Source organism: Verruconis gallopava (assembly GCF_000836295.1).
Source record: "Verruconis gallopava strain CBS 43764 unplaced genomic scaffold supercont1.48, whole genome shotgun sequence".
Lineage (NCBI taxonomy): Eukaryota > Fungi > Ascomycota > Dothideomycetes > Venturiales > Sympoventuriaceae > Verruconis > Verruconis gallopava.
In genome coordinates this window covers 76,835-103,987 of record NW_015622184.1, presented here as the reverse complement: position 1 = coordinate 103,987, position 27,153 = coordinate 76,835, and the positions used below count along the sequence as shown (strand labels likewise).

General features: G+C 51.5%; 12 protein-coding genes across 16 annotated transcripts; 5 read left to right on the top strand and 7 right to left on the bottom strand.

The window, feature by feature from the left end:
• Positions 1-454: 454 nt before the first annotated feature.
• On the bottom strand, positions 455-2,132 carry PV09_08831 (uncharacterized protein). The gene has a single exon (XM_016362791.1). The coding sequence runs from the start codon at positions 1,824-1,826 to the stop codon at positions 690-692; it is 1,137 nt and encodes a 378-aa protein (XP_016209399.1). The 5' UTR covers positions 1,827-2,132; the 3' UTR covers positions 455-689.
• Positions 2,133-2,325: 193 nt separating this feature from the next.
• On the top strand, positions 2,326-3,380 carry PV09_08830. 2 transcript variants are annotated; one of them, XM_016362789.1, is made up of 3 exons: positions 2,326-2,453; positions 2,510-2,693; positions 2,795-3,380. In XM_016362789.1, the coding sequence occupies exons 1-3, from the start codon at positions 2,411-2,413 to the stop codon at positions 3,183-3,185; spliced, it is 618 nt and encodes a 205-aa protein (XP_016209397.1). In that variant the 5' UTR covers positions 2,326-2,410; the 3' UTR covers positions 3,186-3,380. The 2 variants fall into 2 exon arrangements, with proteins under 2 accessions (XP_016209397.1, XP_016209398.1); XM_016362790.1 differs by having other exon boundaries at positions 2,510-3,380.
• A 558-nt stretch (positions 3,381-3,938) lies between these two features.
• Positions 3,939-5,400, bottom strand: PV09_08829 (uncharacterized protein). The gene is made up of 3 exons (XM_016362788.1): positions 4,764-5,400; positions 4,638-4,701; positions 3,939-4,572 (listed from the first exon to the last, which is right to left on the bottom strand). Exons 1-3 carry the CDS (start codon positions 4,908-4,910, stop codon positions 4,130-4,132), a joined length of 654 nt encoding a protein of 217 aa, XP_016209396.1. The 5' UTR covers positions 4,911-5,400; the 3' UTR covers positions 3,939-4,129.
• A 1,704-nt stretch (positions 5,401-7,104) lies between these two features.
• On the bottom strand, positions 7,105-9,438 carry PV09_08828 (uncharacterized protein). The gene has a single exon (XM_016362787.1). It carries the CDS (start codon positions 9,319-9,321, stop codon positions 7,666-7,668), a length of 1,656 nt encoding a protein of 551 aa, XP_016209395.1. The 5' UTR covers positions 9,322-9,438; the 3' UTR covers positions 7,105-7,665.
• Positions 9,439-9,493: 55 nt separating this feature from the next.
• PV09_08827 lies at positions 9,494-10,934 on the top strand. 2 transcript variants are annotated; one of them, XM_016362786.1, is made up of 3 exons: positions 9,494-9,790; positions 9,852-10,072; positions 10,124-10,934. In XM_016362786.1, the coding sequence occupies exons 1-3, from the start codon at positions 9,751-9,753 to the stop codon at positions 10,820-10,822; spliced, it is 960 nt and encodes a 319-aa protein (XP_016209394.1). In that variant the 5' UTR covers positions 9,494-9,750; the 3' UTR covers positions 10,823-10,934. The 2 variants fall into 2 exon arrangements, with proteins under 2 accessions (XP_016209394.1, XP_016209393.1); XM_016362785.1 differs by having other exon boundaries at positions 9,494-10,072.
• On the bottom strand, positions 10,820-12,090 carry PV09_08826 (ATP synthase F1, gamma subunit). Its single transcript, XM_016362784.1, has 3 exons — positions 11,940-12,090; positions 11,146-11,860; positions 10,820-11,090 (listed from the first exon to the last, which is right to left on the bottom strand). Exons 1-3 carry the CDS (start codon positions 11,993-11,995, stop codon positions 10,962-10,964), a joined length of 900 nt encoding a protein of 299 aa, XP_016209392.1. The 5' UTR covers positions 11,996-12,090; the 3' UTR covers positions 10,820-10,961.
• Positions 12,091-12,246: 156 nt separating this feature from the next.
• Positions 12,247-15,925, top strand: PV09_08825. 3 transcript variants are annotated; one of them, XM_016362782.1, is made up of 4 exons: positions 12,247-12,327; positions 12,475-12,532; positions 12,743-15,240; positions 15,293-15,925. In XM_016362782.1, exons 2-4 carry the CDS (start codon positions 12,487-12,489, stop codon positions 15,425-15,427), a joined length of 2,679 nt encoding a protein of 892 aa, XP_016209390.1. In that variant the 5' UTR covers positions 12,247-12,327; positions 12,475-12,486; the 3' UTR covers positions 15,428-15,925. The 3 variants fall into 3 exon arrangements, with proteins under 3 accessions (XP_016209390.1, XP_016209389.1, XP_016209391.1); XM_016362781.1 differs by having other exon boundaries at positions 12,247-12,532; XM_016362783.1 differs by lacking the exons at positions 12,247-12,327; positions 12,475-12,532 and having other exon boundaries at positions 12,677-15,240.
• A 1,469-nt stretch (positions 15,926-17,394) lies between these two features.
• Positions 17,395-19,374, top strand: PV09_08824 (uncharacterized protein). Its single transcript, XM_016362780.1, has 3 exons — positions 17,395-17,890; positions 17,959-18,946; positions 19,012-19,374. The coding sequence occupies exons 1-3, from the start codon at positions 17,836-17,838 to the stop codon at positions 19,088-19,090; spliced, it is 1,122 nt and encodes a 373-aa protein (XP_016209388.1). The 5' UTR covers positions 17,395-17,835; the 3' UTR covers positions 19,091-19,374.
• A 317-nt stretch (positions 19,375-19,691) lies between these two features.
• On the bottom strand, positions 19,692-21,479 carry PV09_08823 (uncharacterized protein; the record flags this gene model as incomplete). Its single annotated transcript, XM_016362779.1, has 1 exon — positions 19,692-21,479. One exon carries the CDS (start codon positions 21,477-21,479, stop codon positions 19,692-19,694), a length of 1,788 nt encoding a protein of 595 aa, XP_016209387.1.
• Positions 21,480-21,611: 132 nt separating this feature from the next.
• On the bottom strand, positions 21,612-21,893 carry PV09_08822 (uncharacterized protein; the record flags this gene model as incomplete). The annotated part of the gene is made up of 1 exon (XM_016362778.1): positions 21,612-21,893. One exon carries the CDS (start codon positions 21,891-21,893, stop codon positions 21,612-21,614), a length of 282 nt encoding a protein of 93 aa, XP_016209386.1.
• Positions 21,894-22,260: 367 nt separating this feature from the next.
• Positions 22,261-23,075, bottom strand: PV09_08821 (uncharacterized protein; the record flags this gene model as incomplete). The annotated part of the gene is made up of 2 exons (XM_016362777.1): positions 22,261-22,326; positions 22,401-23,075. The coding sequence occupies 2 exons, from the start codon at positions 23,073-23,075 to the stop codon at positions 22,261-22,263; spliced, it is 741 nt and encodes a 246-aa protein (XP_016209385.1).
• A 1,644-nt stretch (positions 23,076-24,719) lies between these two features.
• On the top strand, positions 24,720-26,621 carry PV09_08820 (uncharacterized protein). The gene is made up of 2 exons (XM_016362776.1): positions 24,720-25,317; positions 25,371-26,621. The coding sequence occupies exons 1-2, from the start codon at positions 25,180-25,182 to the stop codon at positions 26,289-26,291; spliced, it is 1,059 nt and encodes a 352-aa protein (XP_016209384.1). The 5' UTR covers positions 24,720-25,179; the 3' UTR covers positions 26,292-26,621.
• The last annotated feature ends 532 nt before the right edge of the window (positions 26,622-27,153 follow it).

Genomic DNA, 27,153 nt, shown 5'->3' with positions numbered 1-27,153 from the left:
TCGGGAATGAGCTCATGTAAGCAGCTTTGTCTCATAATGTAACGGGCGAATAAAATGTCCATGAAACGCTACAGGGTGAGACGGGAGTATCTTGAACATATCCAATCAAGCTCGAAGTTGGATTGCTGCGCCTATTGTTATGAGCGTGGGGTAAGTCAAGGCATAACATGAGCGAATATTGTTGTTACTCTTTGAGCGAACAGTGACTCAATAGGCGAAAGTGAAATGCTAGGTCCTTTGAACAGACGCAAAAACAAAGATAATAGCTTTAAGACTTTAAGACGGATAGTGCATATAACAGAAACATTAACTGTAGGTCGAGTATTTGATTGTGTTCCGATGCCCACGCTTGCATTCAGCTGGTCTCTGACCAGCATCAGAACGTTTTCGTACCTGGAGTTGTCCTTTTTTTTTTTTTTTTTTTTTTTTTTTTTTTTTTTTTTTTTTTTTTTTTGCTTGAGTTGATGTGCCAAGCTTGTACAGTTTTTGATCGCAGATATCTGCCTTGATCACCAGAATGTCAATGATTTGATTACTTTTTGGAATGAGAATATCTCGCAAGTTCATCACCGGGCCCGAAATCTGCTGTCGAATATCAATTTGTCTTTGTCTTAAACGGCACACAGCTACCAGTAGAACTCGTCTTTATACGTGCTCAAGCCATTTCCATCTATCGACGATGACCGCCTTTAAAGGCCCTTATAGTTGTGCTCTTCGGTCACCTCAAGGACCTCGAAATCAGTACCAGCCTCTATGAACCCTTCGCCTCTGGGCACGCACAGCATACCGAAGCATGGCTTAAAATTAATACCTTTGTCAATGCGGCGATACTTCATGAGGGTGTCCCATGGTTGCTTTGGGTTCTTGATGCCCGTGTCCGGACTCACATTGGGCACCTGGCACCTAGCACATCTAACTGGAATGTCCATAGTGACATTTCCAGCTTTTGTGCCGCCCACGCGGATCGTCTTCCATACATCTTCGTACCACGGCTCCTCGCCTTCGACGACAATATTAGGCCGGAAGTGCTCGATCGTAATCTCCTTCTCACCTATGGCTCTGAGTCGTGAGTTGAGCTCCTCGATCGACCGCTGGTTCGCGACTTGCACAGGCATAAAGTCAGCGAATTTTATGCTTCCAACACGTCCGAGGACTTCGGGTCTGGCTTGCTTAGGAAGATCGCGCCTTGTTGGACCTTTAAAAACGAAGCGTACATCTTTACCCAAGAACTCAGAGAAGCCTGCCGTCATGGCCTCGGGATAAACCCATCCGTCTGTCTTGGTGCCCCAGATCTCGCACTCACTGAGCTTGGTGTTTGCTTCCAGCCAGGCTCGTGTCGGATGTGTTGCTATCGTGAACTTGATATCCGGCCTGGTACGCACGCTCACTTCGAGCTGGCCATCACTTGTCAACTTCGTATCGATCAGCGTCATTTCAGATATTTGACGGATGGTGAGAAAATTCATAGTTTTTGCATCAACAAACATCCAGTTTCGGTCCAGCTCGAGACCAGTCTCCAGAACCTTTACGCTAGGCACGATCATGCCCCGACACGACTTGATCGGATAGACACGTATCTCCTTGACCTTGATCGGTTTTGGGATAGGTAGTCTTTTGCTGGTAGCAGGAAGACGTGGTTTCTTTGAGTTGGATGCCCTAGCATTCCGTTTGAGCTCGAATAGAGCAAGCGGCAAGATCAGCATGCAGAAAGCGGTGCCACATATCAAGAGACCTTTGCCCGTGAATTCCTGCCTCGCATACCAATCGCGCATGCGGAATGATATGTCGTCCAGAACATCTTCAAGAGTGGAAGCAAATTTATCCATCCTGTGAGCGATTGGGCGTGTTCTTATCCAGGTGCGTGGCTTGTCGCGTGTCTCCACGAATACGATGACTCTCAACCACAGTGCGTGGCAGGGAAGAAACGGAATCCAGGTGAGTTGCAAGACTGACAAGTTGATTGCGAGAGTCTAGGGAAATTGGAAGGAAAGGGAAACGGATTACGAGATCAAATAGTGAGGAGATAAGATCACTCATCGGTCCCGCTCGGATGCAGCCTCGCGTCCAGCCTCGCCGCGCAGCATTCTCTGAGCAGACGGGGCAGAGACTAACACTCGTCAATGGTTGTAAACCTACTACGACGCGGGGCCAAAGCTAAATTTTTTGACTCGCTGCTGTGGCGCCCGCGGAAGTAAAGGATTTTTTTTTGGAGCGGAGTATCGTGTCGTCCTACGTCAGGTACTGCGAAAACCAACGGCACTGCCGTTGTCGGCGTTCGCTTAATGCGGAAGTCTCGCATCAGCAACTCCGAAGCCAAAAGCTTCACGGCAACTCTGCCGCCTGTGATACTGTTCTTCCTCTTTGATTTGTCTCCACCCCGCATCCGCCATGTCGATCGTCCAAACGTACGATGGGCTGGAAGGTCGATGACACATGGCTATGGCTCGGCCTCGGTGCGCTTTTTCACAGGTATGCTGGGCCTAATTCACAGCGCTGATTCGCATATCAGGTGCCTTCACATTCGTTGCAGTTCAAGGCGTCGCATATGCGCTCCGCGACGTCAGCAATCTGACGCGGATACGAGAAGTTCCCCAGCGGCAAACATGGGCTATATCGCAGGAGACGGAAGATGCGCTGGATAGCAGATCGCTTGCTGTGCTCGCCGAGAGCCACGACCGCGCCACGAGCGAAGCGTACGAACTCATCTTTCCCTCGCTAGCTGTCGAAGCCTGGCTCCATCCACACGCAGACACACGAGTATGCAAATCAGAGCTGACATCGACGGAACGAGCAGAGCAATTCGCATTCTCTCCGACCGATTCTGTCGCGACCAGTCCGCTATAACCTCTCTAACACGCGATCTATATTCCACGTTGCCAGAGACGCGCGCACGTGGCCGCGTGCTGCTCAAGATGATCGAGCGCTACGCATCCGACACAGGCTCCATCCAATTTCTCATCGATGCCCAGGCATCGGAGCAGATTGCGAGCCAGCTCCTATCCCACGATGACCTAGCGGGCCGACTGCGCGAGCATGAAGAAAGTTTTGAAGAGCAAGAGCTTCGACGCAGGAGAAGGGAGGCAGTTGTATTTCATGAGGGAGGTGGACCGGTCAGTCAGGACGACATTATACAGCGAAGTGCGGACGGTGTGACTGCTGGGGCGGTAACTAGGAGCTCTGTGTAAACAGTGTATATACAGTAGGACCTTTGTGAGGCCACGAGCGGTTCTTGATCCTTTAACAGACCATGTTCATTGTCATGTGTTAGGAGGAGACCCCATAAGGTTGAATGACATCTACAAATCAAGAACGTGAGTTACTCTGCATGTATCATTTACTTTCACTCTTTATTCACAATGAGGCTATATCATGGATGGATCTGAAGCCGTGGCTCCCACCGTGTTCATCTGTCGCGACTCGTTCTCAATGATGCTGATCGCCTACTCCTTCATTCTCTCCAAATGATTTTTCTGCCATAGCTAGGAACCCGTGAAGTTATCTGATCCAGTTTCCAAGACGGCTAGACCACGCATGCAGCGGCGTTCGATTCAATAACGACTAAGAATACACATCCCTCGGATACTCAGTAGTAATCTGGTACCTCGCGGAACACTTAAGCTGGAAATATCGGCCTAGTTGTTTGATGCGATCAAATAGTGGATTCAAATGGCAGGTAGAAATGTAACACAACAGCCACGCCGTACACGGTACGTGGTGACATTGAATGTTTTTCTAAACTAGTCGGTGATTTCGTCTCCACTAAAATCCACATGAATCCATGCACGGAAGCCGAACGGGAGAAGGCTCCACAAAGGCCTAGGGAACCACAAAATTTTGACGTCCTACCATAACACATATTTGATATACGTTGCGAGACTTTTCTGCGCGCGCGTGAAACACAATTGTCGAACACAAATCACAGAGCAAAAGAGACGAAATATGAAAAAAAGTCGCTTTTCCGGAGCATTTATTGTTCGCTACGGGAAACAAACACTAAACACTAGACAGCACGTATGTGATTGATCTCCACGGTGAGATGTGGCTCCGCGGCCTCGATCTTGACTCACGCCGTCAAAATACCAAACCAACTTCAATGCCTAAACTGCATAGACCCGAGAGGCTAACCCGCTTATGCGAAAGAGAGCATAGCTGCCACAGCACCAAGGATGAGCGCAATTGGGCTCTGGAGGCCGCTAGCACCGCTCGATGGGGCAGATGTTGCCGCAGTTGCAGACGTTTTGGCTGAAGATGTCGTAGATGTGGTCGAAGCAGCCGCAGACGAAAGCGTGGTGGAAGATGCAGAGGCAGAGGCAGAAGAAGATTCGGTTGTGGACGAGGTGCCGCTAGAAGACTCAGTGGTAGATGCAGCGGCCGAGGCCGAGGCTGATGCTGAAGCAGAGGCAGAAATAGTAGCAGTGCCTGTGGCGCTAGAAAGCGTGCCAGAGCCGCCTGTGACAGTGAATTGATTGGAGTAGTTTGTCTCGCTCCCTTGAACAATCTCGAAAGCGTACTGGTTTGAGTCGGCAATCGAGGGGTCAACAGTCCAAGTAAAGGAGCCGCCAGTAGCGGTGGCTGCGATTTCCACTTATCAGTACTGCTCTCGACCCTCACAGAAGGCTTGGTGGCGGGTGTCTTACTGGTCAGAGTTCCAATTGTTTGGAGGTCGGATGGATCACCGTTACGAAGGAGGATGGTGACGGGCTACGCGCGAAGGAATTAGCAAGAGCACGGAATTCAATGAGGAATTTGGACGATGTCCGTACCTGAGTGGAGTCACCACCGGTCCACGTCAGAGTATAGCTCTGGCCGGCTTGGACAGTTTGTGGTGTAGAAGTGAACTGGAGAGTGCTCTGCGCAATAGCATATGCGGTGAACAGCGCAATGCTGACAACAGACTTGAGCATATACATGATGATGAATAGTTCAGCGAGAAACTCGATTGCGGCTTGTGGACAGGTTCAAAGGCAATTACAAAAAGAGTACGGAATAAGCGGGTTAAGACCAAGCTGGCGGGCTGAGATAAGGAGGGACGAGAAGCAGAGAGAATAGACAGAGAGGGAGAGATACGGTTCTGTGGCCGGGATGGGGATGGACAAGTCGGAGCAGCAGTCGATGGATGGGGAGGAAGGAGCGGCTGCGAGAAATAATAATCAAGGTGGAAATAACGCTGGGATGGTGAAAAGGAGACCCAAGCCGTGGCAGGCGCGAACGTGAGCCGTTTAATTAAATGAGATCGGAAGCGCGCGTATTATTTGACCTTGGGGAAGCAGCGATGCCGAGTAGGGCATGGACCAGCCGGACGCCATCGGTCGGGCTTGGGGGGGCATTCACGACGAAGGGGGGAATTGGTGGCCTGTCGGGACCGATGCTGCGGTCGGTGGCTGTTCTTGAACGGCGTGCGATGCAAACTGCGAGCCGGCGGTAATAATAACAACTGGAACAACAAGAATAACTCGAGACAATGCGACGCGATGGGCAGCTGAAAAACTGCGATTCGCAAGGGAGCGATGCGAGAATGCATCGAGTGGTCAAGGCCCTGGCGATAGTTTCTGGAATCGGCAAGGCCGCGTTCGTATCGGACACGCTATCGCTCCTTCCGATCTAGCTCCGCATCCGTCAATCCGGGGCTTCGTGTCAAGGGGGGTGTGCAAGTATTACGCCCAACCAGTCAACGATGGCTTCTTCCGCTCCGACAATAATCATTCACATACACAGTAATCTGCAACCAGAACCCGCTGTGCGAGGCGGTTGGTTTAGTGAGCTAGCTACAGTCTCCGTACTCCGTAGCAGTTTTCTCTGCACTGCCTTGCTTTCTGCTTTTGCTTTTTGGCTTTCCTTCCTGCGACCTGGCAAAAACACGTTCCAAGGAAGTTCCTGACAATCTTGGCTACTGATGCTGATGTTCTACAAAGTCTGATTTCACTCTCCTTCAGCTATGCCTTTGTCTGTCCTCGATACATCTTTTGTCACGTCTTTTTCTTTCGTCCTTAGCAGCCGAACCGCGGCTCCCTGCCTGTGTAAAGCGGTGGTAATTCGACCGACGCGTTCACCCCATATTCATCCACTAGTCCAAGGGGCAAACTAAGCGAGCACCTGGTCCTGAGACTACTGACCTGCGTGCGTGTCGTTGGGTGAGGCTGTGCAGCCTTTCTGACGTGCGCGGAGGGAGCGAGAAATTCACTATTTTTGCATTGTTTTTATGCACTGTCAAGGCCACCCAGCAGCCCATTGCCAATGGTTCTGCATCCCTCGACTATCGTGCTCTTCTCCCTCTCTAATATTTTGCTTCGCTGTCATGTAACTTACTATACACTAGATGGGCTGGACGTATCGTATTTACGGCCTAGGCTCGCATTCGCATATCATCAGCTCGGCCACTATCGATATGACACCGCCTGGAGTTGTGCTTTGAAATTGTGACTGCGTCTTCCTTAGATGAGCTGAAACCTGGGGATGATGGAAGGGGCGCAGTGCCTGTATTTGCACAATCACTCAACGCCTTCTCTGCTTCTTCCATGGCGGCCTCCCTTGGCTTCCTCTCCACTTTCGTTTTTCACGCATACTGAACTCTGCTCGCCGTGCTTTTCTTACCCTCCAAGCCGCGTTACGAACTGAAGTCATCAATTACTTGATCCTAATGAGAGACAGGATAAGGGGGTTTTTCTTGGTTAAAAAACGTCTGTGGGCCAATTTGTTGGTTCCCAGACATAGGTGGTTGCTTGCATTGGATGCAGACGAAAACTTCTAATGCGAAGTAACGCCCAACTGTAGCCGAGTTACTGCGACTATCTGGATCTGTAAGGTTCTACTTCAACCATCGAAACTGGACTTTCACCAGGGACGACATTGCTTTACCGACACACGGCTTGTGCGCACTTCAAGCTCAAGGAAGTACTCGGAATTAGCTATGCTCGAGACAGTATCATGACGTCGACAGACAACACAAAGGCTGAGCAATACGCCAAGACCAGTATATTCAACGCCTCGGGCAGCGTGATCAAGGTACAAGGGCATTGTTTATGCGGCAGAATCAAGCACCATTAGACGGGCCATTTCTCTACAACGTGTTGTGTCACTGTGAAAATTGTCGACACGCAACGGACAGTGCCTTTCTATGTGCAACTCTCTTCCCAAAGTCGGTGAGCATTATTCATACACTAACTTTTCTCTGTCCTTCAACATTCTAACCCTTACTTCTTGTCCTTGAATTAATTCCATCTTCTGACTCGAGAGCTGTTCGCGTAGTCCGTCAGACTCCTTCAAGGAGAAGAGGAACTATAATCGTACTTCGACTGTCAGAGTCCAAACAACCGCTGACTCGACAATTCTGTTCGAATTGCGGGTCACAACTCTTCGCGCTTACGCCGTTGAATACCGACATCATATCGGTATTTGCAGGTAACTGGATCAAAAAAATAAAAAAAAATGACTGGGTGCCCATGAGAGAGCAGTTCTGCAGTCAGCATGTCGTCGGCGACTGGCTAGATCTTCGCGTGTTGGAGAAGGTTGTGCGAACAAAGACAAACCCCATGAGCGAAATTTTGGAAGACGATCGAAAATAGGCCTGGTAGTGATGCTCGATAGCAAGACATGGATTGTGGTTTTGCGAAGACAAAAGATGCCTACGTTTTCTTGCTTCAGTTGAAATGCTATGCTCATTGGCCTTCATTCATCGTCATCTTCCATCCCCAAGCCAGAAAGCTTGACCTGCAAGTCAGCCCGGAGCTTTTCAAGCTTCTCATTCGCCTTGTTCTTTAGCAGCTGGCTGGTATGCATCTTCTTCTTCATCTCCCACTCGGCAATTTCTTTTCTCGTTTCCGCAACCTCTGCTAGAGCCTGCTCCCTCTCCTGTCGTTGCGCCTTAGCTTCCTCATCTTCATCATCCGAAGCCACGTCGTCATCATCGTCGTCGTCTTCGTCGTCATCCTCCGTCGCTGACATGGTGTTGCCTGAGCCCGGCGTGACGGCCGTCTCCAGCGCTGCGAGCGTATCAGGACTTGCATGTAGCACGGATCCCTCAGCATTTAGAAGGCTTGATTGCTCGCCTTCTTGTTCACCCTCAGCATCCGCTAGACCGGCTTCAAGCATCGCCGCTAGCTCGTCGTCGTTCTCATCATCCTCTTCCATTCCCTCTGGCTCTTGGACGTAGCCATTTCCGTCAGCATCCTGATATTGGAAAGGGAATTCCTCGTCTTCGCCTTCTGCGTCCATCTCCTCATCTATCCCAGTATCCGGATCGACGTATTCGAGAGTGATTGTTGCGTCTTCGCCTTGCTGCTCCCACTGCCGATCGCGGGCGAGAAGCTCCTCCACGTCGGCCTCAACACGCTCGATGTGCCGTCGATTAACTCTTGGCCTAAATCTGCGCTTACGAACCCACTGCATGGGAGGAGTTAGCCCATGCGGGTATTGCCAGTTCTCCTTGTCGACTTCTGGTGGCAAAGGATAGTTTCTCGCCTGCTCTTCCCTGTCTATGCGACCCAGCACCAGTAGTATTTGACATATGTCCGTTGTCTTGTACCAGCCTTTCTTGTCCCAGCTCTTCATCGCCTCTATTATACAAGGCAGGTCCAGCAAGGTGGCAGCATACATGTGACCCCGAACGCAGACCAGACCTCGGCGTCCTTCTTTGTCAAAAAACTTCATCCACACATCCGGACCTAAGGCTCGCGATCCGTCTGGTTTGTGCTTCATCGAGGATTCGGCGATTGCAGCTCGTAGATAGTCGCAGTCGTCACCTGGTTGCATGCGAAGCACAAAATGATTCTCGATGACAGGATCGACCTCAGCATCTTCATCCTCGCTGTCATAGCCCACTCCAGGTTCTCGTTTAGGTACTTTGCCACGGGCTCTGATCTTTATCAGGGGAGTTGTCACTGGTTGTGGTGTAGTGGAGGTGGAGCCAAACTTGAGCTTCACACCGGACGATTGGGACTGGACCTTTGTGTTCAATTTGAGAGTAGGAACCTTCACAGGCTTCTCTGGGACTCTGAAAGAGATACTGCTGGCACGCTCGGTCGGCTTCACAGGCCGTTTCGCCGGCAGCTCGCCGTCGGGCAGATCCGTCGTCTTGCGCTTGCCCAACTTGAGAATCGTGCTGGCAGGACTGGCAGCAACATCGCCATTTTTTGGCTTCTTCGGTACAGCCGGCTTCTTGGGCTTTACTTCAATAGTGGAGTTCTCAAGAGAAGGCGGCTGCTCGGTGACTGGCGTCTGCGATTTGAAGCTGATCTTCATGCTCGGTTTGCGCTCCAGATCTGGCTTCTCATTTGGCGTCGGTGGCTCCCCATCTTTCTTCTTTCCAAAAGTGAGCTTCACCATGGCTGATTCTAAACTTTAAAGTTGAGAGGAGAATAGTATGCGGTGGAGGTTGAACTTCAGCTGTCGCGAGAATAGGCTCAATGGAATCACTGAATTTGAAGCCTAAGGCAAACCTAGATGCGGAGATTACCTCTTTCGGCCTTGACATCACGAGGCTAGCAATCTCTTTGATCTCGTAAGCTTGAGCTGTTACTGTCTAATTGAATTCACTGGGGCTGAACTATGCTCGAAGACAAGGATTTTGATTCAGTATATCACGAAGATTGACCGTCTACCCGCTAGAGTTCCTATGCCATTGGCTACAGTGGGTAGTGCGGCAAGTCGGCTATATCCCGATGGTCTGTAGAACCACATAGTGTGCCCTCACGAGCATAGAACACCACCGCGCGGACCGAGAAATCACACTATTATCAATATTGAACCCTGGCAATGGCTGCCACGGCAATCGTTAGACGTGCTTTGCTTTATGGTACGCTCTGATCCACTGCTTTTCTCACTGTTAACAACAAGAACACTGAAGCACAATTTAGTCCCGGGCTCGTCCAGGAAGTTCCTGGACAAATCAAGAAACCTTAAAGTCGACAACGTGACGTATGATCTGGAAGATTCGGTCACTCCAGGGAAGAAAGCAGAAGCTCGAAAGACGCTGCGAGACTTCTTACACCAAGACCGAGCGGAAGGCATCACGGAACAAGCTGTCCGCATCAATGCCGTTGAGACAGGCATGGCCCTTGATGACTTGTCGGAAGTGGTAGGACCAACTTAGAAGACCCTGATAAGTCACCTTACTGAGTAGTCACAGCTTAAAGCTCCGAATCTGGATGCCATTGTTGTCCCGAAGGTGGATCGACCATCAGATTTGCACTTCGTAACGGATGTTATTCGGCATGTGCTGCCGGAGAGACATCCCTCAACCTTGGACGCGTCCTCAAACCCAATCAAGCTCATTGCGCTAATCGAATCTGCTAAATCACTTTCGAATCTAAACGACATTTGCAAAGCCTCGCCGTACCTTTCTGGCCTAGTCTTTGCCGCTGAAGATTTCGCCAAGGACATGTCGCTCACACGGACTCCTTCGCTGACAGAGTTTTTGTACGCCCGTAGTGCCATTGCCACAGCTGCGAGAGCGCACGATCTGCCATCCACCATTGACTTGGTGTGCACGGCGTTCAGAGGCGAAGAGGGCCTTAGGACGTTGCAGGAAGAATGCGAGGGGGGTAAGAGGCTGGGTTTTAATGGCAAACAATGTATTCATCCAACCCAAGTCGAGATAGCTCAGAGGATATTTAGTCCAAGTGAAAAGGAAGTCGAATGGGCCGTGAGAGTGGTGATAGCAGATGAGAAAGCTGACGCCCAGGGACGGGGTGCCTGGACTTTAGACGGCGCAATGATTGATGTTCCAGTGGTGAGGAAAGCTAAGAATATCGTGAAGAAAGCTGAGCTCTGTGGGATAAACGTGGAAGAAGTTCGCGCGAAATGGAAGGACCAGGAGCCAGAGTGAAGAAGAAAATGGCACACTTGAAAGAAACTATCTGTAGACTGTACAAAGATTTCACATTGAGCGTGAAATGCTCGCTGATCTGTTCTACATACAAAGGAAAAAGTTCTTTTCATCGCCATCTCTTGCAACTGAAGGGATTTTACATGTCCTCTGAGGCAGTTGCACCAGTGATGATCTCTACCAGTTCGCCCGTAATGACGGCTTGACGAGTTCGGTTGAACAGGATGGTGAACTTGGTGATCATATCGCCAGCGTTCTTCGAGGCGTTCTGAAATATACATGTTAAGCGCTGTTTCTCGAGAACCGAGTATAGAGTAACTTACGTCCATAGCATTTCGCCGTGCGGATTGCTCAACAGCGTGACCCTCAGCTAGACCCCAGTAGAGAGCGTTGGCCAGGGCATATTCGGAGAGGTTGCCTAGCGTCTCATCCTCCACCTCGTACGCAGTGTAATTCGGCGACTCAATAATAGCTTCGGTGGAAAAAGCATCGATGACTATCGGCTCATACGACTGCGCATTGATGAACTTGTTGAACATGACTTGAACGGACGAGTACTTGGTTGGAAGCATCATAATCTGGTCGGCGATGGCGGACGCATCGGCGAAGGTAGGGACGTCCTTGCCAATACCCGCAAAGCTTAGCACAATCTGGTTGCCATTGGAACGAGACAGCTGGGACTTGCACTTCTCGCCCGCGACAACGAGATCGAAGTTCGGGTTCTCGCTGAGGATGGCACGAGCGCGACGGGACATGCCTGAGTGGACACCACCGCAGAGACCCTTGTCGGAGGAGAGGACGACAAGAAGTGTCTTTTTGCCCTCACCCTCAAGGGGCTTGGTCTCGGCTTTCTCAAAGACCTCGTTGGATGTCTGGCCGTAAACGCGAGACTCATTCATGGCTCGCTGGGCACGGGTGAGTTTGGTCGAGGCCACAATCTTCATCGTCTTAGTGATCTTCTCAATGTTGCGGATCGACTTGAGACGGCCCTCAATTTCCTTGAGCGTCGCATAGTTGGCAGATTGGACAGCGGTTGGCCTGCGATGGATGCTCGGTTAGTATTGCATTTGCTGGTGGATGAAGCTGAGTACTCGGAGAGGGAGTAGAGGGCGCATACCGAGCGGCCAGCTGGACGCTAGCTCGAAGAGCCGGACGAGCAGCTCTGGAGAGCATTTTGAATGGACGGCAATGCAATTCAGCGGGTTTTGAGCCGCCTAGTGATGCCAATGGCTGATGGTTGATAGCTTTCGTCCGCCTGGACTGTAAAGAGGTTGCTGGATCGGAAAAGCTCGGTCGCGCAAAGTCACGTGGATGAAGTTCAATCCCCTGCATTTCAGAGAGATAAGGCATCAAGGCTGCACTTTTCTGCGGTCGTCCTTTAAGCGTGCCCGTTCGCTGCCTCTATCGACTACCGTTTTTCTACGCTTTTCCCCTTCGTTCGACCAGTACACTTAGATGCGCATAGTGGGGAGTAACTATTGAGATCTGGAATCATCACATTCTTGGTAATTCAAGCCTTGCGCTTCGGCGTTCCCCTTCGTTTCCTTTTACCTCGTTCCTGCATCGCAGCCTCATTCGAACGCTCATTTGCTCTGCGACGCGCCCGACCTATTTCTACCAACGTCGACAACAAGGCGCTTAACAACCGTCAGATAACCATCATTATGTCTTCGTCTGATGAGGATATGCCTTTGGTGAGGCGAAATGGAGGTTAGTATCGTGCAAGGCGCCTTTGTTTCTTGACAACAGCCGTTCAGTCTTGCATCGCCGAGATCTTCGAACACCCCAGACCAAACTTTCACATTCTCTGCTGCCCATTCATATGGGTTGAATCCTTCCGTGACATTTTATTGCATCTCAAACAACGAGCTCCACTACTACTATCGCGTCGACTCAGTAATGCTGACAGTATGATCGCAGCGAAATCCTCACCTACTATCTCGAAGAAAGTAGATAAGGCCATGAGCAATGGAGTCTCGTCGTCTCCGCCAAGCGACCATGTAAATCCTGGCATCTCTGTTCGCATGGGCCCTATGGACATGGACGTCGATGATGCATCAGCAGCAAAATCCAATGGTGCTGCGAATGGCAAGCGCAAATCTCGCGCCAGCTTGCAGAAGACAAACTACAAGGAGGCGACAAGCTCTGAGGATGAAGATGTACCTTTGACCAAGAAGCGGAAAACCGCCATTAAGTCAGACTCAGATGAGAGCGATGCGCCTCTCGTCAAAAAGACGACTGCCAAAAAACCTCCTAAGATCACTGCTGCACAGATTGGCGAGTCTGAGGACTCCGACGTTCCTCTGACGAAGAAACTCGTGAAAGAGAAAGTGAGAATCGAGAAAAAGGCTGACGAGACGGCTAAGGCTATTCGTGCTGATGAGGCAAAGAAGCGGAAGGTCGCGAAGCAAGAGAGCAGCGATGACGATGATGCACCACTCGTTAAGAAGAAGAATGTCAACGGTACCAAGGCTACTAATGGCATTAAAAAGGAGGCGTCTACGCCAGCATCCAAATCGAAGAAAGCTAAGGAAGCGCCATCGTCTTCGAAGAAGGGCAAAGCAAAGCAGGCAACTGAGGAGGACTTGGAGGCCGAAGCAGAAGAGGAAGAATATCGCTGGTGGGAAGATCCGAACAAGAATGATGGTACGATCAAATGGACAACTCTAGAGCACAACGGCGTTGTTTTTCCTCCACCGTACCAGCCGTTGCCGAAGCACGTCAAATTTATATATGACGGCAAACCATTGACTCTTCACCCCGACGCGGAGGAGGTCGCGACGTTTTACGGTAGCATGCTGAACTCCACTGTCAATATTTCTAATCCCACGTTCAACAAAAACTTTTTTAGCGACTTCAAAGAAATATTAGACAAGACAGGCCATGGAAAAGACAAAGATGGTGTTCAGGTCAAGATAAAGGAATTCGAAAAGTGCGACTTTACAAAGATTTTCGAGTGGTTTGAGGCCGAGCGTGAGAGGAAGAGAGCGCTTCCTGCTGCCGAAAAGAAGGCACTTAAAGCAAAAAAGGAGGAAGAGGAGGCTCCATATATGTATTGCCAATGGGACGGCCGCAAGCAAAAGGTTGGGAACTTCCGCGTAGAACCTCCAGGCCTCTTCCGTGGACGTGGCGAACACCCAAAGACAGGAAAAGTCAAGCGCAGAGTTATGCCGGAGCAAATCACCATCAATATCGGCAAGGAGGCTCAAGTGCCAGCTCCACCAGAAGGTCACCGCTGGAAAGAGGTCAAGCACGATCAAACGGGCACTTGGTTAGCGATGTGGCAAGAAAATATCAATGGTGCCTACAAGTACGTTATGCTCGCTGCCAACTCGGATATCAAGGGTCAGAGTGACTATAAAAAGTTTGAGAAAGCTCGCGAGCTCAAGAAGCACATTGATCGCATCCGCAAGGATTACACTAAAGAACTTAAGTCTGAAGTCATGGCTGATCGTCAGCGTGCTACTGCAGTGTACCTCATTGACAAGTTCGCCCTCAGAGCAGGTAATGAAAAGGGTGAAGACGAGGCGGACACTGTGGGCTGCTGTTCGCTCAAATACGAGCACGTTACCCTCCGACCACCGAATACGGTTATCTTCGACTTTCTTGGTAAAGATAGTATAAGATTCTACGACGAGGTAGAGGTCGACCCACAGGTTTTCAAGAACTTGAAGATCTTCAAAAAGGCACCGAAGAGAGAAGGTGATGAGATCTTTGACCGATTGACGACCTCAGCCCTAAACAAGCACTTGTCGTCGTATATGCCTGGATTAACGGCCAAAGTTTTCCGTACTTATAACGCTTCTTGGACCATGGCCACCTTACTCAAGGAAATGAAGGCTACCGGTTCTATTGCAGAGAAGGTCAAAGCCTACAATGATGCCAACCGCAAGGTAGCTATCCTTTGTAACCATAAGCGCACGGTCGCAGCAGGGCATGCTGGCTCAATCGAAAAGATGGAAGAAAAGATAAATGGTCTTCGGTATCAACAGTGGAGAATCAAGGCGATGATTCTTGACCTAGATCCAAAGATGAAGAAAAAGCGCGGTGCGGAATATTTCGAGCGCCCGAAAGACCTTGACGATGAGTGGGTCGAGAAACACATTGCTGCGGAAGCAGAGGCCCTTCGCGAGAAAATTCGCAAGAAGTTCGCAAAAGAGAACGAGAAGTTGGTCGCCGAGGGCAAGAAGGAAATGAAGGCTAAGGAGCTGGAGGAACGTCTCAAGGAGGCCGATGCTTTTGAGAAGAAGTACAAGAAGGAGGCAAAGACTGGAAAAGTCGAAGCAGAAGGCAAAGGGCCAACCGTTGAAAAGCTCGAGGCCAACCTTGAAAAGCTTGCCCAACGAATCGAGACAGCGAAACTGCAGATGGAGGACAAGGAGAGCAACAAGGAGGTTGCTCTCGGCACATCTAAGATTGTAAGACGGTCGTCTGGCTCAAGATTTGTAATTGCGTTGCTAACCCGATTAGAATTACATTGACCCTAGGCTCACTGTCGTGTTTTCTAAGAAGTTTGGCGTCCCTATCGAGCGCTTCTTCTCCAAGACTCTGCGCGAGAAATTCGACTGGGCCATCAAATCTGTTGACGAGAATTGGGAGTTCTGAGCATCTCCAAGCATTTGGCACAGCACGCGACCATGACATCAAGTTATTGCATGAGCGGGTCCTGGAAGGTGGATTATCCGGGGTACAGGGTGGCGTTTTTTTTTTTTTTTTTTTTTTTTTGCATCACAGGTGGCAGCGATTGACAGCATTTACAGAGGCCAAACAGGCTTCCTTCACAAAATTACATAGATTTACCAGTGGTTCCACGCTCGTCTCCACTGGTGGCTCTGGAATATGACGAGCACGTCTTCAGACAATGTGGTCGGGAAAGGGACAGCAGGCTGGATGCAGTACGGGCGGTGGCCGCCTTGGACGGGCCGCAACACGGATGCCGAGGGAGACTCCCGTCAGTCATGTCCATCGTGCAACCGGATCGCTGGCTCGTTGGAAACAACCATGGGCTGAGCGGAGTGATGTAGCATAGTGCAAGCAGACAGATTGAACACGCAACAAGTTTGATTCGTCGTGGTGCCCGCACGCGGTTTGGTTACTTTTCTGTCATGCCATGACGCACCACGTCGATCGAGTCGGCGAGAAAGGCCATTATTGAAATGTAGGCGCAACGTTCAATAGGATGAGATTCGCAAAAGGCTAGAGGCTTTTGTCAAATCGCGGCCCACATGAGGACGGAATCCTGACTCGCCAAGGAGGGTTGCCGTGGGCTTCTGCACACCATCGCAATGTAATATCATTTCGCTTACCAGGGTAGGGCGGTCTCTTTGTCAAGCAGCAGCGGCTAAGCATAGATGAATCGTTCGTCGGCGACCAAGGAGGCACGCGCGGGGACGAGGCGCTCGAGCTGGCGATCGTTTGCCATGCCGCAAAGGGGGCCCGTCGTACTTGTACTTGTAGGAGCAGCAAGCGCCTGCTGGACTGCGCGGTTCGGGGCGGCAAACTATCGACGGCCAGCGCCGAGGGCGGCCAGGCAGAGGCGCCGATGCGGCCTGTTCGTGCCACGACTGCATCGCGTCGCCCAGCGAACAGCACTCTGCGCACCGGGTCTGCATGCACGGGACATGGCATCCGCGAGGATCGCAAGGTCGAGAGGACGTTTCGCAAGCAAACGCAAGCCTTTCTGGGTCGGAAACCCGGTGGGCAGGCGCGCGAAAGGTGGCGGATGTCATGCAGACCAGCGGTGCCAGCGCTAGGCCCGGAAACGGCTTGGCCGCGGCGGGAGAAGCCTTCAAACGATGCGCACTTCATGATGCGCTCGGAATCAGGATCGAGAGACAGAAGCCGTGGACGAGATGGCCGTCATGGGAGCAGCGGCACGCCTGGACTGGCCCGCCGTGCTTTGTGTGATAAGCAGCCCGTCCTGCACCGGCTGTCCGCCTGCTCAGACGCTTGACTCTGCCCGCCCTGCCCGTTGTGCGCCGACGAGGACGACGACGAGGACGACGAGGACCGCTACTTCAGTCCCAAACCTTGCTCCCGCCCAATCTCAGAATCAGGTTTGAGACGAGTCTGCTCCTTTCTTCTCGCCTCTTGTTCTCGACCCCACGGACGGACCCTTTCCAGGTGGAGATCGGGTCTTCCCACCATCGCCACGCTTCAAACGAAGAGCCCATTATTTGACTACACTTTGTCCGCTCCTTCATTCTTCCTTTGCACGCCTGCCGTTCCGCTTGCTGTCGGGCTCGGGCAATCTTAGTCCAGAAATCCCCAGCCTGGCCGTACTTGTATAAGATTTCCCACGGCCCGCTCCTTCGATACATTTCCCCGACTGCAAATTTGCTCTCTTCAAACGTGCTGTTGGACCAGACGGCCGAACCTCCTGCATATGCACGACTAGATCAACAGTCGTGCATCGCATCATCGTCTCAGCCTTTACAATAGCCCTTTGTTTTCCTTGGAGCAAATCCCAAGCCCAATTTTGGCCGCCCAACCCAACCCGACCCGACCCAGCGCTATCCTACTGGGGGACCGTTCCCACTTTCCAAACACCACACACCCCCCCCCCCCCCTCCCTCCCTTCTTTCTCCCTCCCCCTTCTTCTCCCGTGGGACTGCGCGCTTTATTCTGCTTTCCAGCTCCTGCATTTGCAAAATCCAGATCCACCGGCTACGGCAGCAGCACCCGAAGTCGACGCTTGCTCGGCTCTTTTGCAAGCCGGCTGGATTTCGGCCTGATTCGCGCGCCCTTTCGTCTGCATCTTACCTTCATAAAAGGACAAGTAAAACTTCGCAACATATCGATTCTCAAGGCAGCTCAATCTTTCTTTTGGTCAGCGCCTAGACCCTAACTCCAGAATTCCGCGAAGGACGTGTGAGCCCGACGGGTCTCGGATATTGTCCGTGGAACATAGGCGTCGTCTCCCGCCGGGCATATCTTGTGCATGCAAGCACGGCTCGTATCCTACACAACGATTATTGGCGTAGAGTTGCTTCTCCCGCGCGTGCTTAGCAAGGATGAGCGACGAAACAGGAAGCGGGAAGCCTGCGGTGTTGATAATAGGCGGTCTAGGTACGGTCCACTCACCTTCTATGGGCCTGCGTTCTTGTGACCCTAGATCTAATACACACTTTCAATAGGCTATGTCGGCCGTTTCCTCGCTTTGCACATTCACAAGAACAATCTTGCGTCTGAAGTACGGATAGTGGATAAGTTGTTGCCGCAACTAGCCTGGCTCGCGCCCGAATTTCAAGAGGCTTGCTCACAGGACAAGTTCATTCAGGCAGATGCCTCCAAGGAGGCCAACCTGTCACGCATATTCACAAGGTCGAATGGGAAAGAGTTTGACTATGTATTCAACTGTGGAGGGGAGACGAGGTACTCGCAAGAGGATGAGGTGTACAAGATGCGCTCGCATATGCTGTCAATGACCGTGGCAACGGAGGCTGCAAAGCGTAAAATAAAGTGCTTCGTCGAACTCTCGACAGGTATGGTGTATAAGCCAAAGGAGAAGCCGAGGCGAGAGACAGACGACCTAAAGCCATGGCTCAAACTCGCCAAGTGGAAGCTTGACACGGAAGAGGCCTTGAAAAAAATTCAGGGCCTCAACCTAGTGATCCTTCGTTTGGCCCACGTCTACGGGCCGTACACAAGCACATATCTAGCCACAGCGCTCTGCCTTGCTCGGGTGTATAAATATGAAGAAGAGACCATGAAGTGGCTCTGGGACAGAGATCTTCGGACCAACACAGTGCACGTCGAGGACGTCGCGCGTGCCTGCTTCTCAGCTGCAGAGTACTTTGAAAAAACGGCGCCCAAGTCGGCACTTATCTACAACATCGTTGACCAGGGCAACACCTCACAGGGCATGGTTGCCGACATTCTCAGCCAGATCTTCGGCATACCGATGAAATTCGAGGGCGGAATTGTGAGCAAGATGGCGATGTTGAAACTGGATTCAGTGGTGGATGAGCTGAACGATGACACGTTGGATCCGTGGGCAGAACTGCAACAAGAGGCTGGCATTGTAGAGCCGACGCCTCTAAATCCTTTTATGGAGAAGGAACTGCTAAAGGACAATGACTTGAGCCTGGACGGCTCGAGCTTTATTGAGGACACTGGATTCAAGTAAGTCATTTCCCCTACCATTCACTCAATCGTGGCGTGATCGTTATGCTAATCTATCTCCGTAGATACAACCACCCAAAGCTCACGAAAGAGGAAGTCGAGGATGTGATCGAGTCCTACAAGGCAATGAAGTGGTGGCCATGAGCCGATTCTGGACCTTCCGCTGAGAGGCCGCGACCAAAGAACCACTGATATAAAACATCACCATTCTTTTTTTTTGCCATGGCGGTAACACAATCGTCCGATATCCGGGCCCGAGACTAGCACTGTCCTCCTGTACTGGGAGGGAAGGGCTGGCGTGTATGATACGAGATCATGTGTGCGGACATAGGCATTGAGAGCGAGCGATTGACGGAACAAGAGCATAACGTAGTGCATTTAATATATAGACGATATCAATTCAATATCAAAATAGACCGTGTATTCGATCTTTGCTGTGAACATCTGCCCAAGGAGAAAATCTCTCGCCCGATTTCTCGTCCATCAGGGTAACAGCAGCGCACGTAAATTACTTCCCTTCTTTATGCTAGAGCTTAGATGACCCGCAATCGAAAAGATTTCCATGGCCTGGTGTGGAATGCTGAAGACACTGTCCGCAGGGCTTAATGAGACAAAAGAAAAGCAAACTACACGACTGACACTAAGCTAGTATTATTCATGAAGATTTTGAAGCAGGACAGAAAACGTTGTACACTTGCGTTCTATGACCAAGCTCCTTCCCCTCACAGCAGCTTTCCCCCCATTTCTAATGTGCGTGATCATGATCGTGGTCATGACTCTTGCCATTGCCGTTCTCGATCGACTTTCCACCGGCCTTACCGCCGGCGCAGCCCTTCTTGGACCCGACAGGACAGCACATGCCGCCGTCTCCACATTCGTCGTCGCAGTCGAGTAGACATCCATAGTCATCATCTGCACCAGAATGGCTCTGATCGCAGCTATCTTCGTCGTCATCCCTATGCTGGATCGCGCGCTCGATCATGCGATGACCATGCGTGGCTTCGCAGCAGAACTCGGGTTGAATGGTCGATGAATGGATACCATATGCGTGCAAACACTTGCGAATTTGCCTCGCTAATTGCATGTAGCGCTGGCTACCTTCTCCTTTGAATTCGAAGGCGACTTGAACGTGCAAGGAGGCGACCAATTTTGTATCGGACAGCTGCCAGACATGAAGATGGTGACATGAGACCACGTCGGGAAGGTCCGTAATATCCTGCTTAATGTCATCAATTGAGAGGCCGGCTGGGACGGCTTGTAGCAAGATACGCGAGGCAGCTTTGCAAAGAGGAATAGCCGAGCCGAGAATGATGACCGTGATGATGAGGGAGATGACAGGATCGGAATAAAATCTCCAAGAGAAATCCGTGAGCCAGATGAAAAGGGCAGAAGCAATGACGCCCACGTTTCCTAGAGCGTCTCCCAGAACGTGGAGGAAAACACCTCGCATATTCAAGTCGGCATGGCTGTGCCCGTGAGCACCGCCATCCTCCGAGCTCTTCTTTGGTTTGTTGTGATTGTGTGAGGAGTGTAGTGCGCCATTTGAAAGCGAGTTTCGATGATTCCTCCGTCGGCCTCGAGTGCTGCGCTTCGAAATCACGTTGCTCTTCTTGCCCAGGAGCGGCGATCCCTCTGTGGGGCCATGGTCATCATCGCCTTCGTCTTCTATGGCCTCTTCGTTCTCGCCATCTGTGTCCGTGCTGCTGCCTGACTGTATGTCTTCTAGTCTGGATGCGGCGATGATCTCGTTGCGGAACGAAGCTGGATGTATCGGCATTTCGTTGATGTTTGCGTATCCTCGTGAAAGGGATCGGCTACGTCTTCGAGCTCTACGTGAGGTCGCCGAGGGAGAAGATGCATTCTTGAACGATATGCCCTCCGTCCTTGGAGTCAAGCTGCCATAGCTAACATGTTTCTTGGTTTCCGCAGGAGATGCCGTCGACCAATTTCCTACTTGGGATTGTGGCAGCACATCTGCCACGTTACCACGCTCATCTGCCACAACCGTGCTTTCTGTATCGTGAAAGTGACTTTGGCTGCTGTGGTTGTGCGCATGGCCTTCTTCAGCATCCGCAATCTCGTCAGAGCCGTGCGAGTGGCCGTGGGAGTGACCGTGTCCGCCGTGCGAGTGATCGTGAAACAAGAACAGGCCTAAGATATTCGAGGCAAGGCCAAAGCATCCGACTATCAGGATCAGCTGTGGATGTGACACCTCCTGCGGCTCGAAGAATCGTTGTATGGCCTCAAGGAAGATGGACAGACACAAAGCGACGAGGAAGACGCCATTGACTAGAGCTCCTAGAGTCTCGGCTCGCTGCCAGCCATACGTGTACATCTTGCTGCGCTGCTTGGAGTTTGCCACTTTGACAGCCCACAGACCAACGCACAGCGAAAGCACGTCGTTGAGCATGTGAAAAGAGTCGGCCACCAGAGCGAGCGAGTGCACCGCGTATCCGATGATCAACTCGATCAAGAAGAAGATTCCGTCGATTGCAAGCAGGATCTGTATCCTGCGACTCTTGGACAGTGCCATGATGGCCAGCGTCGCAACTTCTGCCTCGCAGAGATCTCAAGGCGTCTCGAATCGGTGGTACGATGTGGCGATGGAGGTTGCGAGGTGACAGCGCAGAACGCAGGACGGCGGGATGAGAACAAGTATGTGCGATCAACCCATAGTTGAGTTGACTGGAATCAGTAGCGACAGAGTTGGAGGAAATGGATCACGAAAAGCGAACAGAGTGGAGCTGGTGTCGGATGATGTAAGGTTCTGACGCTGAGCGAATTGCGGCGAAATGCCGAAGCGGAACTGCGGCGTGCAGATGCCGTACTCTTTGTCTGCTGAGCCTCCCTCCCATTGTCCGAAAGGAACGGTGGCACAAGTCGAAACATCGAATTGTATAAAATCGCCCACAATATCTTCACGTCGAAACATGCATTCTGCACGCATGCTCTACATTTCGTTCCCGCTTTCACGAACATCGTCTTGCTTTGCCTTGCGGCTTTGTCTACTTACTCTTCGCTGGTAGCCTACCATTAGCGTTGTCACGGCCCATACCAAGCAGCTCAAATGCATTCCTAACGCCAAAGACAAGGCCTTATGCTCTATACAGTCCAGCCTCCAGACTACGTCTCTTTGTTTAGCTCCCCATGGTCCCTGTCAGCATTGAAGTTGCTGGCCTTAGCCGTGTTCATAAATCATACAAGTAGACCTTTCGATTGCCTTGATATTTGTGGCTTTTGCACGCTCGATGCGAACACTGAAGGCCCCACTTGTAGTCGGAGTCACAAGTGCTTCTTAAAAAGTCCCGGTCTTCTCATCGGCCGTCAGCATCATGCTTGATAGATACACCCACGGTGATCGCAAAAACCGTGACACAGAGCTAGATCCATGTTAATCAATGCATAACTTCCTTAAAATCGTCCAAATATCGGCGAAAGGAAAAAAAACCCCTACCGCGAGGCTTAGAGCCATGATCAGATATATCTCCCATCCACCTGCCCAAATCTTCCCCCTTACCATTGCAGCTTGCTGCCTCCAGAACCGTATCGCGCCCACGAGCAGGACAACAATACTGGACGCTATGAAGCATCCTGCCAGAGGTTTTCCTGTTACAAGATACCCAAATGTTGGACTTGCATTGGGACTATGCTGCAGCTGAAAGAGCTGGGCAATCACAACGCCCAACATCGCCAGTGCCGTAGATGTTCGCAGGTAGCCCAAAAACGTGCGCTCCAGGGCCAAATGGTCTCTCCGTTTTGCGATATCAATCTTGACGCTCACATGGTTACCCCACCAGCTAAATATTGGGTGGTACCATTTCCTCGGCGTCCTCACGAATTTGTACCGGCTTGGTTGGAAGCCTGCACGGCGTAGCGTTTCATCCTCTTCAATTTCCTCAGCCGTCTGCGAGCGTACGAGCTGGGGCCTTAAAATCCAATTCAGATCATTGGTTCCCCTTTGATGAATGTTGGTGCGATGCGCCGGTGGAAGGATCGATAGTTCGGTTGCTTCCCTATCGTCGTCCTCTCGCAGGAGCTCTGCAGCTGTCTTTCCCACTTGTCTGAGTCTTTCAGGGCCCGGTGGCAGCGTGTGCGCGCATGTAGGCTCTGCAGGTATATTTACAGCCATAAAGTTCGTGTCATTGGCGTCTCAAGGAGATCAATGATGAATGCATGGTTAATTTGCATGGAAGGCAATCATTACATCAGACTCGAGGGCGAATCGCGAAGTGCCGATACCGGCACTTCTTCAGAGCTGCCATCCTTAATCGCCGTCACCAAGGCAGACCTCTCCTTTCGCATTTGATATTTGTGCATGTGTTCTCTTTGTCATATGCTTGAACCGCACGACCACGGCTTCCAACAAAACTTGAGGCTCTGTTCCATTTATGACGATTTAATGAGGAGAGTGCAAGACAAACTCCAACCACCTCGGGCAGCCGGTTTTTGCAAGCATCTTCGTTTTAGATGGTGACATTGTCGAGAATGCGCGGTATGACGCCAAATACCTCTGGCCCTACGCCTACTTGACCAAAGATCGTGCCGGTGGCAGGGGAGGTAGAAAAGAATGCGAAACAAGCAAGCCACACGACAAGCCGGGGTTGGCTTAAGACTCGGACGAAGTGTGTGCTGCGTATCAGCAGCTGTCTTGGGGCATGGCGGAGCGAATAATCAGGGAGGAGTGTGCGCCGTGGCAGAGGAGCATCATGAGGTGAATAGATAAGGGCTTTTGGACAGGAAGTCATCTCGCGGGCGGGATCTGAAAGCTGTGGCTGATAGCTTGTACGGAGTGCACAGCAGTGACATACTGGGTGGTCAATCGTCCCACAGCACTCCGTGGTGCGTTGCGACAAGCCTCCACCTTTCGGACGTTTTGTCATCGCCAACCCCACGATGCGATGATCAAGTATGGCGTTGCACGCCACATTGAAGAAAGCATGGGCGAGTCAGGAACAGGAGGCGAGGTGCGGCACTTTGTCGATCACCCGGCTCTTCTTTGCGACTGCTCCCTGCATTTGTTAAGCTCCAAGAAGCAAGCCCATGAAACTTTCGCTGAAGCCATCCTTGTCTTCAAGCAAACCGATGGCAGCCTCCCGCCGACCTGTGCCGCAAGAAGCCTCCGAAATGACGGCCTCAACAGCGTATAGCGTTCGTATTTAGCAGGGGATCTGCGCGGATGGGTAACCTCGACGAGCAAATCAACGCACAGTGGGCCTTAGCCATTTGGTCGTTCGACCTGGGTGCAGCAACGGCAACAGCGGCGGCGGCGACAGCGGCGGCAGGTGCTTGATCGTGCATCTGCAAGCTTTGGAATGCATGCGCTCCTGTTTACTACTCCTACCGGTGGTGCTGGTGGTAGTGGTGGTGGTGGTGGTGGTGCTGCTGCTGCTGCTGGCCAAGCTTGCCGGCAAAGAGAAAGGAAAAGAGTCACAGCACAGCACAGCAGAGCAGAGCAGAGCAGAGCAGAGAAGAGCAGAGAAGAGAAGTGCAGCGCGGTGCAGAGCTCTGCGTACATCGTGCGCAGCCTCGCCGGGATGCAGGAACAAACCCTGCGCTCTGCAGCAAACCAAGAGAGGCACTCGCCGCGACACTGCATGTTTTGAAACTACCACACCAGCGGTTTTGCCCATCGGCGCTGCTTCCAGAAACGCTTTGGCCCGGCGCTCGATGGACCTGACTACTGTAGTACTGTCCTCCGTACAGTTTTGCGAAATGCGGCATTGCACAGGATGCGTCTGGGAGGTGGTTTCTGGCCTTCGCTCGCACACACGCGGGGACGGGGCCGCATCCAGGTCCAGGGTTCATAAACAGATACTCGTCTCGCAGCATCGCTGGTTGACGGCGTCCCCTTCATGTTCATTCGATGCCTTCTTCCCTGCTACCCATGATCCTTTCCCCCTTCTCTCTCATTCAGTCCACGATCGACTTTGCCAAATTACATCCCCTCAGGGCCATTGTTGCAGCCGACCGTCCACCAGCTGAGAAGCCTTTGTCCCACCCGAAATAAAAGCGGATAGGTCTCACGACAAGGTCTCATTCGGCACCGGTGCAGTCGCGCCATCGAGGATCGCTGTCTTTGTCTTCCTTGCGAGATATATATCTCGGTCCTTCTCCGGACACTCTCACGCACACGTCAGATTCTTCACCTCAAGACGGACACTCGTCTCATTTTTTGGCCTCAAGTTCTCGTCCCGTCTATCTTCCTCGCCGTGCGTCTGTTTCGTCTACCAGAGATGCAGCCAAACACTGTGCATACGTCTTCTGTTGATGTGGAAACGCTTGTCTCGGCCATCAAAACACTTTTCTTCCGAAGACTGTACAAAAGATGCGCCGATCAGTGTGTCAGGAATCTCACTGCCTACGGCCACGAGGTAGGCTTCCCTTGCTTATGGCACGGAGACGTCATGCTAATCCACGTGAGCAGCTACATCCCGCATACAAGATGTTCCTCCTGTATTTCGCAGGAATCTCAAATGACTGCTATGCCCGCAGCATGTATAGTCGCTCGCCGCTGATTCCGAGCGCCCTCGATGAAGCAGAAGCCTTCTTCACACAAGCGAGGGACTTGATATGCGAGGCCCGCGTCGCCCAGCATCACTCGTTCCTGCCCCAACCCCATGATTACCTCAGTGACGACTCCGATGACGGTAGCTCTTCCCGTTCGCTGCACAGGTCACGTCACTCAGAAGATATCACGTCAAGACCTTCAACAGCCGCCACTTCGGTCTCAGCCTACAGCACTAACACCGATATCCTTTTCTACGACTGGGCTGAGGAATCCGAAGCCAAGGCAGTTGTTTCTCCTCTTAATGTTCGCAAACACCACGCCCGCCCAGAGACGTCGTCCAAGCTCCCTTCGACTGAGTCTACGTCATTCGTTTGGCAATCAGCAACGTCGCTAGACGCTGCGACAACCTCAAGACCGAGTCCCCGGCTGGCTTCATTCTACCTGCTGAGATTTCCTCCAAGTGAGCCGCCATCTGAGCCGGCACCACGTATTGAACGGGTGGAACATATGCTCGCTGAAGAAGATGTGCCATTTCCAGACGAGGATGAATGTTTCCATGAGCCGGATCACGTAGAGATCTACAATAGCCAGCTCTTGACTTTCTCCGATATGCTCACGAATCACATCGCCAGTGTTCGGCGTTTCCGAGAGCAGATGAAATTTACCAACTCGCTAACCTTCGTTGCGGCGGGCCGCGATGGCACTGGCAAGCGCACCATGTCTATTCAAGAGCGTGCGGAGCGCATCATGCGCGGACGAGAACGGAATTGGGCGAGACCCCGTTTTGATTCTAGACGCTATCAGGAGCTCTGCGAGGTGGCAGAGGCAGAGCTTTGACATGACGATTGTTGAACCAAGTGCAGCAGGAATTGCACTTGAAAGGACGTGGATGCTTGTTGTGTCCATTTGGACGAGTTGGAAGATTCTGAGAATCAGCTCACGCTCTAGTTAATTATGTATTCATATCCTGTATTGTGAGCGAGCAGCTTAAGTTCAACTCAATCGTCCACGATCGCACGTATGGTGGATCCCACATTCGCGAATTTCACGAAGTGAATGAGATGGTTCCTTTCTTGGGAGCAACGCAGGCAAGATGATATATATACCCTTGCAGCCATAGGTTGAACGTAGCACTTCAGAGGCTGTCTGCTCCTAATGTAATCAGTGATGTAAAATTCTTTGGAAAATCTTTGCCCGACACCGCGAACCTTCCAGCATCAATAATATTGAGCCGTTCGGCACTTCGCTATTGTCGCGTGGTTCGAGTGCGTGCCGAATCCTTAGATCTTCTTCGCTGAACTCTCAAGCTCACGTCCATGCAGTTCGAATGTTTCTGCGGAATATCGGATCCAAGGATCGTCCGTTCGTTTAACATAAAGACATAAGAAAAAGAGACATCTTTCTGATCTCACACGGCATGCCACGGCCTGTTCATCCAGGTCACCTCCAAACCATTGTGGTTCCTAAGCGATATCCAAGGGCGGATCCGTGAGGAATTGCGAATTCCTGAGCCTGAGGGTCCAAGCTGCGAGAGCTACGAGCGGATAGAAACTTGAGAGTGATGGAAGAACATGGTGCGAACGGATCTCAACATTCGAACGATCAATGAACTTGTTCCCAGGCAGAAGATGCTGGCTACCCCTGGCGCTTGCTTTGACACCGCTGGTTGTCCGTGCGCACGGTGCTGGTGCCGAATGTC